We start from the raw sequence: 16177 nt of genomic DNA, 5'->3' as shown, positions 1-16177 counted from the left end.
ATAGCCATTGCTTCAGATGGATCTAGTAAACTAGGATCTTGGATTTCAGCTCTCAATGAAAGTACCAAAATGTTGACCACCGTTTTGGTCAACGACACTGAGTCAATTTATAGGACATAAATAGATTTAGAGAATAGAAATCAAGTAAACAACATAAAGAATTTATAGTGGTTCGGCCCCAAGAATTAGTAATGACCTACGTCCACTTGCACTTTTATTAATCAAAGAAGTCTCAGACCGAAAGTCAAGAAGAAACAAGGTTCAACTGAGTTTCTTAAGCCTGAGATATACAATTCAGTAGGGTTTTGTATGTAAAGTGCGCACCTATTCAGCTTAGAGATAATGACTGAGAGAGATCTCTATTGATAGAGTTTCTTATTGGGCTATGGGCCCTTACAAATTAATCTATGTCTTACACATGTATTGTGGGATTGTTACAACTGATTACAAATTTAAATAATACGGAAAAAATACACTCAAATATTAGTTACAAAAATATCTTAGGATATTTCACAATATCTCGTAAAATCTGGATCCTCTGATGAAATTGTCTTGCATATCGAGCAGGATCTGTCTCCAAGCAGCTTCAATAGATAGTGCTTACTTGCTCCTTCTCGAGCATGACACTTGGTTCAAGCAGATTATGACTCCTTGTGTTGGTATGGCTTCCTCGAGCAGCTATCTCATTTCGACCCGCTCTCAACGTTTGATGTCATCTTATTGCCACATGTCTTCTTCAAATGTCACGTCACTAAGTCCAAATTTTGGTTAATGAGATATAAATATTTTTAATAAAGTATGATAATTTTTTAAGTGAAAATTTAATATTTTTAACAGCTAATGTGATTATATGATAAAAATTAAAATTGATAAACAAAATTTATAGTTTGGAATATATATTAATATAATAATACATAAAATTAAAATATTTATTTTTAAATTATTCTTGTGAATTTTTTATTCTTGGCCGTATTTCCAAACCACGTTAAAAAAAATTGTATTCATTTACGTTTTTATCTATTTTCTCATTTAACTCACATATAACTTATATAAATGGTTAATTATTTATTTAGTTAACTAAATAATTTAATAATATTGTATAAATATCGTTTTTTTTTAATTCAACATATACCATCCACTACAAAAAACCTTACTTTTGCCGGCGCAAATGCACCGGCAAAAGTAAGGAATTGCGCCGACAAAAGCCCTATGGGTTTTACCGACGCAATTTTGCGTCGGCAAAGGTCCACGACGTACCCCCGTCGATAATGGCACTTTTGCCAACGCAAAACGTAATGCGCCCGCAATGGTATCTTTTGGTGACGAAAAAATGCGCCGGAAAAAATAAGGATGCACCGGGAAAAAATTTTGTCACGTTGTTGTGGAAAACATTTTTAGCGGCGCAAAAATGCGCCGACAAAATATGACTCTTTTAGTGGCGCAAAATTGCGCCGGTAAAAGATGTGTCTTTTAGTAGCGCGTTTTTGCACCGGGAAAGGTGGATATATGTAGTGAAGATTGAGGCTTTTCCCGATATAATTTTGCGCCGGTAAAAGTTTTTTTTAAATAATTTTTTTGATAATATTACTAATTTTATTTTCAATATATTAATATTAATTAATAAATTTCAATTTTAATATATTAATAATTATTTAATTTTTTAGTAATATTATTTAATTAGAAATAAAATTAAAATTATATAAATAAATAAAAAAAATTACAACTATTAATATTTATTGTCTCTTCCAAACATGAAAATATAAAAGTAATTTAGTAAATTAAATGTCTAATAAATTAAACTTTAAATAAATAAATAAAAAGTTCTACAAATGAGTACTGCCCGCCTCATCATCCACGCCCCCGTCAGCATCATCGTCCTTGTCCGGATCCTATTCTGGTAAGTCGACAGTAAAACGAGGAGCCAATTCACCAACCTGCTTCAACAAAGCACTGAGCAGGACATCTTGACGCTGTTGACGACTCTCAAGTTTAGACGTATACTTCTTTAGGTTCTGATTTTCTAGCATAATGTCCTGAGTTTGCTGCAAAATGGTGTCCACTTCAGGTGGCAATTGCCCGGACATTTGAGAAGTTGACGAAGATGCTGCCCTTTTTGTGCCAATTTCCTTCAACCTAGGCAACCCCCCAAACCCTTTCTTATAACGCGAGCGGGGTCCAAGGACATCCGTGACAATATCCATATCAGGCGGGAAATGACCATCGACATTATCGCCGACACAAGAAGCAGCAGATGACAGTCGACATTATTCATTAATTAACTAATTCAAATTGTGTATGTCTTAAAATGAGGGAAATGATAGTCAAAATATTTCATGACTGTTTGTCTCCCTAACTATCACTAAGTGATAATAATATCTCTGGAAAAAATAATTATTTATATTTACCAAAGAAAATGTAGCTAATTATTAATTATTACAATTTTTTAAATCATTTACTTATTTATTACTTTTATTTTAAAATTAATTTAATTATACATTAATTTCATTTTGTAATTTTTTATTAAATTCTTCAATTTGAATTTGATTATTTACTTAATCAATAACAATTTTATTATATTTATATTTTACTTAATTATATTTTATTAAATCATTTATATTTTTAACTTTTTTCAATTACAAAACATGTAATATTAATGTTAAAATTAATTGTTAATTATTATGATTGGTAATTTTATTTTATTTAAATTATAGTTAAAAATTAATTTTTTGATGTATTTTTTTAATTATACTTAAACTTTTATTTAATTAATTATTAAACTTTTATTAATTTTACTAATCCTAACATAATTTGGGCAGCATAACAACTATATTTCAAACTATCCCAAAATTTTTAAAACCTACAAATCAAACACATATATAACCAAAATATTCCCAGATCATACAAAACATATATATACATTAACAAATACATCAATTTACATATATACAAATATTTAACCACAAAAAAACATATACCAAAACTGATTTTTTTATTAATACAAAAAAAAAATTATTAAATACATATTTACAAACATATCACATTTAATATAAAACAATTTAAAAATATAAACATACATTATTAATCTAATTTTTTTAAGTTCATCCTTTAACTAAAATACATATATCACAAAATACAATATAATAAATATTAACAAGAAAAAAATAAACAAATACATATAAAGCATTCAAATAAAAAAAAAATACATATTCAAATCTGTTTTTTTAATTTTACAAAAAAAATTAATAAATACAAAAAACATATATTATAAAAGTAACTTTAAAATAGTTGTTATTAAGAGAAACAAATGCATATAAAGCATTAAAATAAAAATTAAAGTTAACGGCTATATTTTTTTTAATTAATGTTAATTTTCCTAAGACTAACAAAATTTGTGCAGCATAACAGCTATATTTTAAACTATCCCAAAATTTTATAAAACCTGCAAACTACACACAAAAATATACATAATATTACTATATCAATATACAGAATATTCCCAAAGCATGCACAACATAAACGCATATTTACTTAAATTTTCTAAAATATTTTAAAATTTGATTTTTAATTGCTAAAATTTAATCTTATTATAATACCAAATCTAATCTCATAATCTTAAGATTAATCAAATACTAATTAGATTAATTTCTAATTATGATATTAGATTAGATCATCTAATGTAATGACTTTTAATATCCTAGCATGCACAACATAAAATTTGATTTTTTCTTGTAGCAGTTTTTCTAAAATTTAAAACAGAAAACGAAAAATAAAAAAAAAAACAGAAAAAAAAAAGTTAAATCATATGTAAACATAAATAAAAAAAATAAAAGAAAAGAAAAATAAATAAAAAATAAGAAAATACAAAACAGAAAGAAAAAAAACAAACATAAATATAAATATATATATATATATTTGTATACCGGTTATTGTGGAGGTCCGGTCGTGGCGGGGTGGTCCGGTCGGCTGGTGGTGGTCCGGTGTACAACTGAGAAAAAAAATAGGAATGAGAGGGAAAATTTGTGGGCAAAACAAACAAACAATGGGGAAAATAAAATAACTTACCTTGAGGAGCTTACCTTGAGAGGGAAAATAAGGGGGTGGTGTCGTTGAAGAAGAGAAGAAAAGGTTGAAGATGAGAGAAAATTGAGAAATTGAAAAAAATGGGGAAGAAGGCTCGGGTGCCTGTGGTATATCGTTATGACTTTTGCCGGCGCGTTTCGTTGTGCCGGCAAAAGTCTATCAGAGAAACCCTAGTTCAAAACGACGTCGTTTAAATAAGTATACATTTGCCGACGCATTTTGAGACTTTTGTCGGCGCAACAAAACGCGGTGGCAAAAGTCTGGCCACCTACCTCCTTGAAAACGTGCATCACATTAATTTTCATGTTGACTTTTGCCGGCGCGTTAGGTGAATTGCGCCGGCAAAAATCTCTTCTATTAGATTGTCAAACTTTTGTCGACGCAAAAGAACGCCGACAAAGAACCTTGTTTTTGCCGGCGCATTTCACTACTTGCGCCGGTAAAAGTTTTTTTTTCCGGCGCAATTACGAATTGCACCGGAAAAAGCCTTCTTTCTTGTAGTGATCATTAACAAATTCATATTCTCTCCAAAATGGATTTGTAAGAGAGGAAGTGTGACTATATATGGAAAAGAGAATAGAATTTAAAAGTAAATAAATAATAAATTAATTGTGACATTACATGAAATGTTTGTTTGCAATTTGGCATTATTATTAAGGTGGTACATTTCAATTGGTGTTGGAAAATATTAGAGTGTAGTGTCACACATGGAACAAGTGTAAGAATATTGAGTCATTAATAAAAACATAGGTAACTTCACTAATCACCAATTGGTTTTTAGATGGAACTTTATGATTCTTGTCATGGTATCATGAGTCATATTCCAAGCGAATATTCGATCCACACCTATCCAAATGGTGAGCCGAATTAAAAAAAATAAAAAGTAAGCTGCATGAGACCTATATAGCAAGCTAAGTCGCACGAGATCTGCATAATACAAAAAAATACTTGAGATCCAAAAAAAAAGTGAGTTGAGAAATGCTACTTGTGATTCGGTGATCATAAGATTGGTAAGCAAAAAATAGTCATCATCTGGAGGAAGATATTGAAGTATAGTGTCTCACATGGAACAAGTATAAAAATATTGAGTTCTTAATAAGAACATGGATAATTCTACTAATCACCAATTGATTTTTAGATAGAACTCCATTATTCTTGTCAGAAAATGAAACTGGAATATGAGATTGAGAAATGGTACATTATATAGTAGGAGACTTGTAAGTTTTGAGTCTTTACATGTATTTTATATTTATTTATACCTGTATAATGAAGGTTCATGTTTAGAAGTACAATTACTGTCAGAACCCTAGCTCAAACCTAATGTATGAAACTTAAACAGTACTTGGTCCTTTGAACCTCGAATAGTCTCTCTCAAAGCCAGCCCATTAGGCCAACTACAATGCTGGTTGCTATATACGTAGCCGATTGACTTTTTCTGACAGGCAACATATAAAAAAAATGGCTTACCATTGTAGCCATACGTTGCCAATTAATAATGAAGGAGTTGTTGCCTCTGTGAGGCAACGGTGCCTTCTTTATATTTTATTATTTTTTTTAATTATACACATATATATTATATAAGAAATGTATCCGTTGGTAAAAAATGGTAATATTAAAAAAAATTCTTCTATAAATACTCATCTATTTCATTCAATTTTCACACCATTTCATACATTTTTCTTCCAAATTATCAATATCACAAAATTTATTTTTTTACCAATGGATTCCCAAAATTCTCAAAATTTTCCAAATTCTCCAAATACCAACTCCCAAAATCTAAATTTTCAAAATTCATCATTTTCTCCATATACCAATCCCCAAAATCCAAATTTTCAATATTCTCATTTCAATCAAAATTTTCAAAATACTCCTTCTACTAATCCTCAAAATCCAAATTTTCAATATTATCAATTTAACCAAAGTTTTCCAAATTCTCAAAATTATCCCATGTCCTCTTACCCTTACCAAAATTTTGGCTCTATTAAGACACCCCAACAAGCTCCATTCTTCACACCAACAAATTCACTACCATATGCATTTCATATGCCTTCCCTACACCAACCCGAAATGGTTTCAAGAAATTATAGGCCAAGTATTGATTTGAATCGTGAAACATCATCGACATCTATCTCTGAAACCCAACCTGAACATAGTGTTGAAGGGTTGGAAAATGTAGTTCTACACAATGAAGATGAATCAAGGCATAAATGTAAAGTCAGCTGGAGCAAGGAAGCCACTATACTTCTGATAAGTGGATGGCTTAATACATCTAAGGATGCCATTGTGAGGAATGACCAGACTTCTACACATTTCTGGGCTCGAATCGCAGATTACTTCAACACCAACCAAAAAGGTGAGCAAGCAAGGACTGGAAGGCAATGCAAAGACCATTGGAACAAGATGAATCAAAAGGTGGCGCGATTCAATGGATGTTATAAACGAGTTCAATTAGCACATCACAGTGGTTGGTCTGATGAGCAAATTCTTGAGAATGCACATCAATTGTACAAATCTGAAAATAACAACTCAAATTTTCTGCTTGTGGATTGTTGGAGATTGCTAAAGGATGAGCCGAAATGGAATACAATGTACCAAACAAAAGGTGGTAAGAGAACAAAGGTGTCAGATACAGGGGCATTTACTTCTTCTTCCAATGCAGACATCAGTGATGATGAAGTACGTGAAGTGCGCCCTACTGGCCAAAAGGCAGCAAAGAGAAAAGGGAAGGAAAAAAAAGACACACATGCTAGATTTATAGAGATTAGTGAACGGAAAGCATCTGCATTGGAGAAATTGGTGGTGATAAAAGAGAAAGAGGCAGAAGATAATAGGATGACAAAATACATGGATTATCTCATCATGGACACATCGCATATGACTCATGAACAAAAGAAAGATCATGAAAACTTGTGTACTTATATTAAGAATAATATCCTGAAGTTGTAATTGCTATGTATTTTTATCAACCGCATTATTATGTATTTTATTTTATTTAAATAAATTATCCTTTATGTTAACGGCTATATTTCAACGGCTACATTTCAACGGCTATATTTTAACGGCTACATTTTAACGGCTATATTTCAACGGCTATATTTTAACGGCTATATTTCAACGGCTATATTTTAACGGCTACATTTCAACAGCTATATTTCAACGGCTATATTTTAACGGCTACATTTTAACGGCTATATTTCAACGGCTATATTTTAACGGCTATATTTCAACGGCTATATTTTAACGGCTACATTTCAACGGCTATATTTCAACGGCTATATTTCAATGGCTATATTTCAACGGCTATATTTTAACGGCTACATTTTAACGGCTACATTTCAACGGCTATATTTCAACGGCTATATTTCAACGGCTACATTTTAACGGCTATATTTCAACGGCTATATTTTAACGGCTATATTTTAACGGCTATATTTAAACGGCTACCATGTCTATAAATACCAAATTTCAATATTCCTTTTACTCAACTCTCCATTCAATCCTTCATTTTACTCTTTCATTCATCTTTCATTCCCAAATATCATATACTCTAAGTTCAACAATGGATTCGCCAAATTCTCCGAATCCATACGACAATATGAGTCTAGAGGATATCATAATTGCAGAGTGTACTGACGATCATGATGATCAATATTTCAAAGCGCTCATGGATGGGGGTAGCTCAACAAGACAAGGAAGAAAGAGAGCCCACATTGATAGAGGTCATGTAGAAGGACACCAACGTTTGTTCGATGACTACTTTTCTGATGAACTGGTGTATACAGAATATCAATTTCGAAGAAGATTTAGAATGCGTAGACATGTATTCCTACGCATAGTGCAAGCTCTAGAAAATCATTCAGAGTATTTCCATACGAGGTTTGATGCAGTCGGTAGAATGGGGCTTTCGCCATTACAAAAGTGCACCGCTGCTATGCGAATGTTGGCATATGGAGCGCCTGCCGATTATGTTGATGAGTATGTTCGAATTGGTGAAACTACTGCTATTGAATGTCTAGTCAATTTCGTTCGAGTAGTGAATGATATTTTTGGGACTGAATATTTAAGACAGCCCAATGCTGGGGACATTCGTCGCTTACTTAAAATAGGGGAGGTGCGTGGTTTTCCAGGCATGTTGGGAAGCATTGATTGTATGCACTGGGAATGGAAAAATTTCCCAGTTGCATGGAAAGGACAATTCATGCGAGGTGATCACGACAGGCCAACAATCATGCTCGAAGCAGTTGCATCACAAGATCTCTGGATATGGCATGCATTTTTTGGTGTTCTGGGATCCAATAATGATCTGAACGTGTTAAATCAATCCCCATTATTCACTGAAATCTTACAAGGGCAAGCTCCAAGAATTGAGTTTACAATAAATGGCACACAATACAACAAGGGGTACTATCTAGCAGATGGTATCTATCCAGAGTGGGGTACATTTGTTAAAACTATCCCACTACCTCAAGGAGAGAAAAGAAAATCATTTGCTCAATACCAAGAAGCGGTACGTAAAGATGTTGAGCGAGCATTTGGAGTACTTCAATCTCGTTTTGCTATTGTACGAGGACCTGCATGTTTTTGGCAAAGAGATGTTCTCAAAGATATTATGTATGCATGTATCATATTGCACAATATTATTGTCGAGGATGAAAGAGATGCATATGAGAGTTTGGTTGATTTTAATTATGATGACGGCCCTACAAACACCCCAACAGTTGAAGTATTGCATGGACATATTTCCGACTTCCCGACAATGCTGCAAAGAAATGCTGAAATTCGTGATAGAAATATTCATCGCAATCTTCAAGCAGACTTGGTGGAACACATATGGCCAAATTTTGGAAATCATTTTAATTAGTTTTTTTTAATTATGTTAGATTGATTAATTATGATTATGTCATTTTATAAGTTTTTTTTAAATTTAGTCTAATTTAAATATCATGTACTATTTATTTATATTAATATATGAATTTAAAAAATTTAGTATGATAATATTTATAATTATAAAATAATATATTAAATAATAATATGTGGGGACCATGGTTGGCAATTTTTAGGGTAGCTTGCATTGGAGTATTTTTAAGAAATATGTTGCCAAAAGTGATGTGGATGAGAGAGAAAATAAAAAATTATATTTTTTAGTTGATTTAGACATTTTAGGCAATGTTGGAGTAGTTTGCATTGGAGATGCTCTTAGGGCCAGGTTTATCTTTATCTTCAGTGATTGTTGAATATAATATATTATGGTTTTTTTTTTTTGTGATTCTATATGTATGATGAATTATTTCTAGATCATTTTATTGTATTATTTTATATTAATCTTTATATGTTATTTTGTACGTACTGTTAGAGAATCATAAGTGACTATTTTAGCTCTCTTTTTGGACGACTTTTGGATTTGGATCGAATACATAGTTCTTAGAGTTTTTTTTTTTTTTTGGCTCTTGATGCCATGTTATAATGTGGAAAGTGGTTTAGAAGTAGAATGGAGTGCATGGTAAGAAGCATGAGGTTCCATCTTAAAATCAATTGGTGATGGGTAGAGTAACACATGCTCTTATGTATTGTTGAATGTACCCACACATTTTCCATACTTTCCATATGAGATATTTTTCCCTAACAGTACATGTTAGAGAATAGAATCCTACATGGAAAGTATGTGGGATCATCATACCATTTATAAGAGCATGAGTTATTCCATTCATCACCAATTAGTTTTGAGATGGAACTTCATGCTTCTTACCATGTACTATTTCATACTTTATAAACCACTTTTAACATTCTAACATGCTATCATTAGCCAAAGAAAACTCTAACGAGTAAAACACAATCCAAATCCAAAACCAATCCAAAAAAAGAGAGCCAAAAGGAGTCATTGTGATTCGGGGATAGTGAGCCGAAAAGAGCAAAAAGAGCCAAAGAGTCACTTACGATCGAGCCATCCAAGATTGGTGAGCAAAAATAGCCACCATCTTGAGGGGAGATGTTAGATAATAGAATCTCACATGGAAAGCATGTGGGATCATCAAACCACTTATAAGAGCATGTGTTACTCTACTCATCACCAATTAGTTTGAGATAGAACATCATATTTCTTACCATGCACCACATTCTACTTCAAGACCACTTTCCACATTCTAACACATACTCAATACAATCCTTATGTTCTAGTTAAATGAGAAAATCATAACAATATATATTTTATTTGTAAATTTGTGATGTTCAAGATTATTACTGTTCAAGACAGCTTAAAGGGGCATATACCTACCAATATTGTTGAGATGCTTTTTCAAGTTCCTTTTTATGCACTTCAAAGTTTGATTAACATTGTGAAAAAAAAATGACCAAAGCAAAGTAAAACAAAAACAAACAGAAAGGAAGAATGGTTGGCTTTATCAACCCTACACATCGTCTCATTCTTTTTTAGAAACAACAAAAAGAAACCATTTCTCTTTCTCTTTTTTACGTTTCTTATTTCTTTGGAATTAATTGAATGGAAAGGAAAAGGAGTACTTCTATTTGTACCTCATTGTAAGTCCATATGTTCACACAAGTAATTCGTTATTGCTATACTAAATGACAACACACAGTGTGAAACACAAAAGCATGCATTGGATCCCCAAGTAGTGAACAAGTTAATTCATAACTAAACACTAGAGAAAGATATTAGCGGAAAGGATTACACAAAAGATTAAATATACATTAATAATAATAATAATAATAATAATAATAATAATAATAATAATATAGTCCTAACTCTATCATTGAAACTAGAGTCTGTCCGTGTGAAAATATATGTAAATTTGAATTTGATCAAAACTGTAAAAAAAATATAAGTAAAAAATTACTCCAACATAATTTATAGCTATGTACAGTACATATGATCATAACCGGCGGTCAGCAATATCATAAACATATTTAATATTATGGAATTTACTCATTTGGTACCCAATATTTTTGCAAAATATCATTTTGGTATCTTCTGTTTTCAATAATGCTCATATGGTACCCTGTATTTTAAAATTATACATATTTGATACCCTAGATTCAGATTTGATAGATAAAATTTTGTAAATATGATTAAACTGTCATCAGTTATATGTAATTAAGTAATTAAATTTAAATTTGGAACTTACATAATTGACAACAGTTTGATTAAATTGGTAAAATTTTATTAATTAAATTTGAGTTTAGGGTACCAAATATGTACGATTTTAAAATACAAAATACCATATAAGTATTATTGAAATCGGATAGTACCAAAAATACAAAGTAGCAAATAGATATCTATCCTTAATATTAAAGAAGAAGAAGATTATTTAATAGTAAAAAGGTAGAAAATCCACTCTCAACAAAAAGAAAAGAAAATACAAAATAAAAAAGGCGCCAAAAGTAGTCATGTTAAGAGATGTTTTCTGTCTGACTAAAAATGTGAAGGGATTCTATCTATTGTAGGACCCACATTCAGATGTATTTGCTCTTTCTCTCCGAACCCTTTACCTTCTCTTCTATTATATATAAATCCCCACTACCCTTCCACTTCACACCCTTCTATACTATCTCTTTCTCTATCTCTCACTCTCTCACTCTCTCTCTCTCTATATATATATAAATTCTATATCACTTGCTTTCTGATTTTTCGCCGCTATAACTTTTGTTTTTTCTTCTTCTTCTACTACTTTTAATGTACATCTTCTTTCTCCCATTTTTCTCTCGATTATATAGCTTCTACAATCCACTACTCGTCAATTGATTGATAGAAAGAGAGAGAGAGGAAGCATTAATTGTCTTCATCAACCCTACAAAGTGTTCAAACGTGTCTTTTCGTAGTTCCCAAGTAACTATATATATATTTACATAGTAGTAGTGGTAGTATATATTAACTGAATTAATTAGCTAAGTAGAGTTAGGTAGAAGTGAGGATGAAAGACACAAGCAGTAGTGGGGGTGGGGGAGGAGGTAGAAAACAAGGCGCTCCTTCTCCCTGTGCGGCCTGCAAACTCCTCCGGCGAAGGTGCGCCCAGGATTGTGTGTTTGCACCTTATTTTCCTGCTGATGAGCCTCAAAAGTTTGCCAATGTGCACAAGGTTTTTGGTGCTAGTAATGTCAACAAGATGTTACAGGTAAAATTACAGTAACCTGTACATTTTTATATTTTTCTAATTATTAATTATGATTATTATTCTTATACATCCTATCTCCTTTGTCTTTTTCCTCCACTTCTTTTCCACCCCTCATTATACCCTACCCCTAAAGTTCAACTTCAAACCTAGAGAGTCGCAAAGTTATATTCCATGACAAAAGTACAAAGAGAGAAAAAAGATAAAAAAATAAAAACAAAGAAGTGTTTGGTAGCAAGCTAGTCCATCCATATTTATCTTTTATAACTAATAAGTTTATTAGTTTAATTAAATGTTGAGAAAGATTAGTCGACTTAGATAGAGAGATCTCAAAGTAATATATACTGCTTTCTATAAACGTGTACGTAGTTTAAAACTTACATGTTATCATTAATTATTGGTGTTGTTATTATATGTTATCCAAATTGATGATATTATTTGTAAATTAAGAGCTTAAATTAGTTGTATGAATTAAGTCACTTTGGAAGTTGTTCTCACATGCATTCATTTTTTTTTTTAAAAAAAAAAACAGCATCTCACCAACTCTTTCACTAGCTACGGGTCAAGATTGTTAGCTAACCAGAAGAAAATATAAGCTACCCAAATCAACCTCTTTCTTTCTAATGGATCTTTAAGAATTGTGACATTAGAGACAGAAGCTCCCATCTTTGTCAATGTGGTTGGTAATTCTAGTTATATTTTTTTCGAAAGAGTCTATAATTTGTTGAACTAAATTCTTAGTTCTCTCTCTATATATATATGTATATATTTATATATATATATAATATTATCAAGTATATATATGTTAATGCGCTATACTCTTAATTTCCAGAAAATTCAGATTAACTAAAGGGACAAAATTATGGGAGTTGTTGGGCATGACTTTGATTATCATGAGGGTAATTAAGTAAATTACTGAGAAGGAGAGTGTTCATTCTTATGGCTGAATTATTAAATTTTAATATTGACATTATTGTTTATGTTTTTATTATTTTCGACCTTTTTTAAGGGCTTTTTACCTGATCACGTGAAGATGTTTTCTAGTATTTCTTATATATAAAAATAAATATATTATTTCGAAAGAAAAAAATAAATAAAAGAATGACCATAATGTAATGTTGGAGTCCCTTTTTCATCTCTGGGACCATTTTAGTTACTAAAATAGATGCCGAAATTAAACACTTAAAAGAAATCTTGTTGGTTAAAAAGAAAAGTGCTCCTCTGATCGCTGACAGAGATAGGTACCTATAAAATCCAAATAGAAGTTCTAGATACAAAAATTCTCTAGATTTGTGATTTCTTACTTTTATTTCATTATTCAATTATTTATATGCTTTTTTAAATTTTTTATTTTTCTCATGGAGAACAACACTATTTGTTATGACACATCACAATTGTTTAGATTTAATAACAGGTGTCACATACTTTAGTTTTAAAAAAAAATATATGAGAACGAGTATTTAATTGTACCAATCCTCATCAAGTAATTTTCGTTTAGTACTTCTTAACAATATTCTTTTACTTAATTTTGTATGCATGCGTCTTTTTTCTTTTCTTCATTGTAAATTTTCTTTCTTTACCTAAATAACTAAAGTCGATTAATGTCAAAAGTAACTGTAAGGACAACACTAGATTTTTCTGGTACCGGCCCCAAAAAAAGAGGCTGCAAGGAAAGAAAAAACAATAGTCAAATGTTGCAGGCATACTTTGAATATTGTACTCTGATAAAATGACGCACATTATGCTCTCTTTTTTTCTAAATATCACAACATGATGTTATCATTACGCAGTGACCACACCACGGCTAAATTGGGTCTTGACCCAAACAGAGTAATTAGAAAGTTCATTGGGCTTTTGTTGTAATTTTCAGGAGTTACCGGTCCACCATCGAGGGGATGCTGTGAGTAGCATGGTCTACGAAGCAAACGCTAGGGTGCGTGACCCAGTCTACGGCTGCGTTGGGGCCATCTCTTCTCTCCAACAACAAATCGACGTGCTTCAGGCCCAATTAGCATTGGCTCAGGCTGAAGTGGTGCACTTGCGAGTCCGGCAAAATGCTTCGTTGTCCAGTCATGGGCTAAGCCCAGCTAGCCCAAGCAACAGTGACTCACCTTCGTCCAAGCTCATGGGCTCTCAGCCCAAGCCCATTTTTGAAATGGACATGAGCGTAGACCAAGGCAGCTTTGGAGAGACAATGTGGTGCTAGGGTAGACAATATGCGGATTATCACTACTGCTAAAAATATATAATTTATATATATAGTAATTAAATATTGTCTACCGTAGGTAAAATTTTACATCTTAAACCTTATTATATATACATTCGGGGTAGAAGCAATACGTGAGGCGGTGATGGCACCGCACAGCTGCGGCGTAGAAGCGGTGGTGGAGGCCATTCGCCCGCTTTTGTTTGAAATTGTGTCATTGATGAACTGGGGTTAGTGTAAATACAATTTACTTTCTTGAAAGAGCAAGTAATCTCAAACTGTCTAGCCCTATTGATTAGATTACATGGGTCTAGTAAGTTGAGATCACCATCTACTGCATGGAGTTTCGTTTAATCCAAGTAATATAATTATTTTTATTTTGGAAGTTTTTTTTTTTTTTTACTTTAAATTATATTTGGAGTTGATTACACTATACTATTAGTGATACATATACTATAAAATGAGATTCTTTTTCTCATTTTTGAAAAGCTATGATATGAGATTCTAGAAAGAAAAGTTTTTAGTGAAATGAGAGAATTTTCACTGAGAGAAGTACTTCAACAGCTAAAATGAGCTGCAACCAAAATAACCAACTCTGAACTATTATTATAACCAAGGATGAAAATATCATTGTAATAAAAATATAGTAGGCACTATAATTTTATAAAAATATTATAAATAATTGATATCGAAGAAAACTTTAAGGAAATTTACAAATATTACGTATATTTGTTTAAAAATATAAAATTCTTGGTAAAATTTGTAGAAATACAATAAAATTGAACAATTACACCAATATATATAGTAGATACAATCAACGCGCAATACACATTTACATAGTATTGTTTAGGGGTGTGCAGAAAATATCCGATCCAATAAAAACCGACCGATAAAAAAAAACCCGACCGCCAAAAATTGGATGTCCAATTACTATTGGATCGGATCGGATGTAATTTTTAAAAATCCAAATTGGATTGGTCGGTTGTTGGATGACCATCCGACATCCAATAAAAACCGACCGAACCGATCCAATTTCCATCCAATTACATCCAATACCTCACTGTAGCTTACTATAGGCTTGCACACATGGGATGATTAAAAAACCCTAAACTAAACATTACAATTAAATATTTTTATTATTTGAATGAGTAATTAGTGTTTTTATAATTGAAATAATATTTTTTTTTTAAAAAAATCAGCTTAAATAAGGTTTTAAAAGATCGGATGGATCCGATCCGATCCAACGGATAACCAATGGATGCATCCAATGGATGGAACCGAACCGATCCAATCATCCATTGGATCGGATCGGATCGGTTGGTTCAAGATGATTGGATCGGATCGGTTCCAAAAATCCAACATCCAATTGGATGATTGGATCGGATCAGATGGGCTTAAAAACATTGGATGTCATCCAATGAACACCCCTAGTATTGTTTATAGAATTTATTAATTATTTTTATTAAATTTGTATCATTACCATATAAATTTCAAATAAATAAACAATATTATATATAAAAGAATAACATAAATATATTAAAAGAAAAATTAAACCAAAACATTGTTTATGGTTTTTAAATATATATATATATATGTTGACGTCGTTTTTCGTCAACTTAATTATGTAGAGAAATTAAACAATTAAAGAGGAAGAAAAGAAAATAAATAGATTTTTACGTGGTTCAACAATTAAAATCTACCCTACGTCCACGAGTCACTTTTATTAACTTGTTTGCATTAAAGCTTCAAGAATGAGCAATTTCACATA

At 31.6% G+C, this 16177-nt stretch overlaps 2 protein-coding genes across 2 annotated transcripts; both read left to right on the top strand.

Annotated features, from left to right (window-relative positions):
- Nucleotides 1–6147: 6147 nt before the first annotated feature.
- On the top strand, nucleotides 6148–8941 carry LOC133799650 (uncharacterized). Its single transcript, XM_062237648.1, has 2 exons — nucleotides 6148–7019; nucleotides 7633–8941. The coding sequence occupies exons 1-2, from the start codon at nucleotides 6148–6150 to the stop codon at nucleotides 8939–8941; spliced, it is 2181 nt and encodes a 726-aa protein (XP_062093632.1).
- Nucleotides 8942–11649: 2708 nt separating this feature from the next.
- On the top strand, nucleotides 11650–14884 carry LOC133801314 (LOB domain-containing protein 4). Its single transcript, XM_062239483.1, has 2 exons — nucleotides 11650–12206; nucleotides 14074–14884. Exons 1-2 carry the CDS (start codon nucleotides 12006–12008, stop codon nucleotides 14407–14409), a joined length of 537 nt encoding a protein of 178 aa, XP_062095467.1. The 5' UTR covers nucleotides 11650–12005; the 3' UTR covers nucleotides 14410–14884.
- The last annotated feature ends 1293 nt before the right edge of the window (nucleotides 14885–16177 follow it).

The sequence above is a fragment of the Humulus lupulus genome, chromosome 9, assembly GCF_963169125.1.
Source record: "Humulus lupulus chromosome 9, drHumLupu1.1, whole genome shotgun sequence".
NCBI classification, from domain to species: domain Eukaryota; kingdom Viridiplantae; phylum Streptophyta; class Magnoliopsida; order Rosales; family Cannabaceae; genus Humulus; species Humulus lupulus.
Note: the sequence above shows the minus strand (reverse complement) of the source record. Positions and strands in the feature narration are given on the sequence as shown.

Excerpts from the sequence above, each read along its gene's own strand:
- LOC133799650 (XM_062237648.1), top strand. The coding sequence starts at position 6,148 with ATGGTTTCAAGAAATTATAGGCCAAGTATTGATTTGAATCGTGAAACA. Across the intron at positions 7,020-7,632 it reads ATTAAGAATAATATCCTGAA|TTCAACAATGGATTCGCCAA; the intron begins GTTGTAATTGCT and ends ATATACTCTAAG.
- LOC133801314 (XM_062239483.1), top strand. The coding sequence starts at position 12,006 with ATGAAAGACACAAGCAGTAGTGGGGGTGGGGGAGGAGGTAGAAAACAA. Across the intron at positions 12,207-14,073 it reads ATGTCAACAAGATGTTACAG|GAGTTACCGGTCCACCATCG; the intron begins GTAAAATTACAG and ends TGTAATTTTCAG.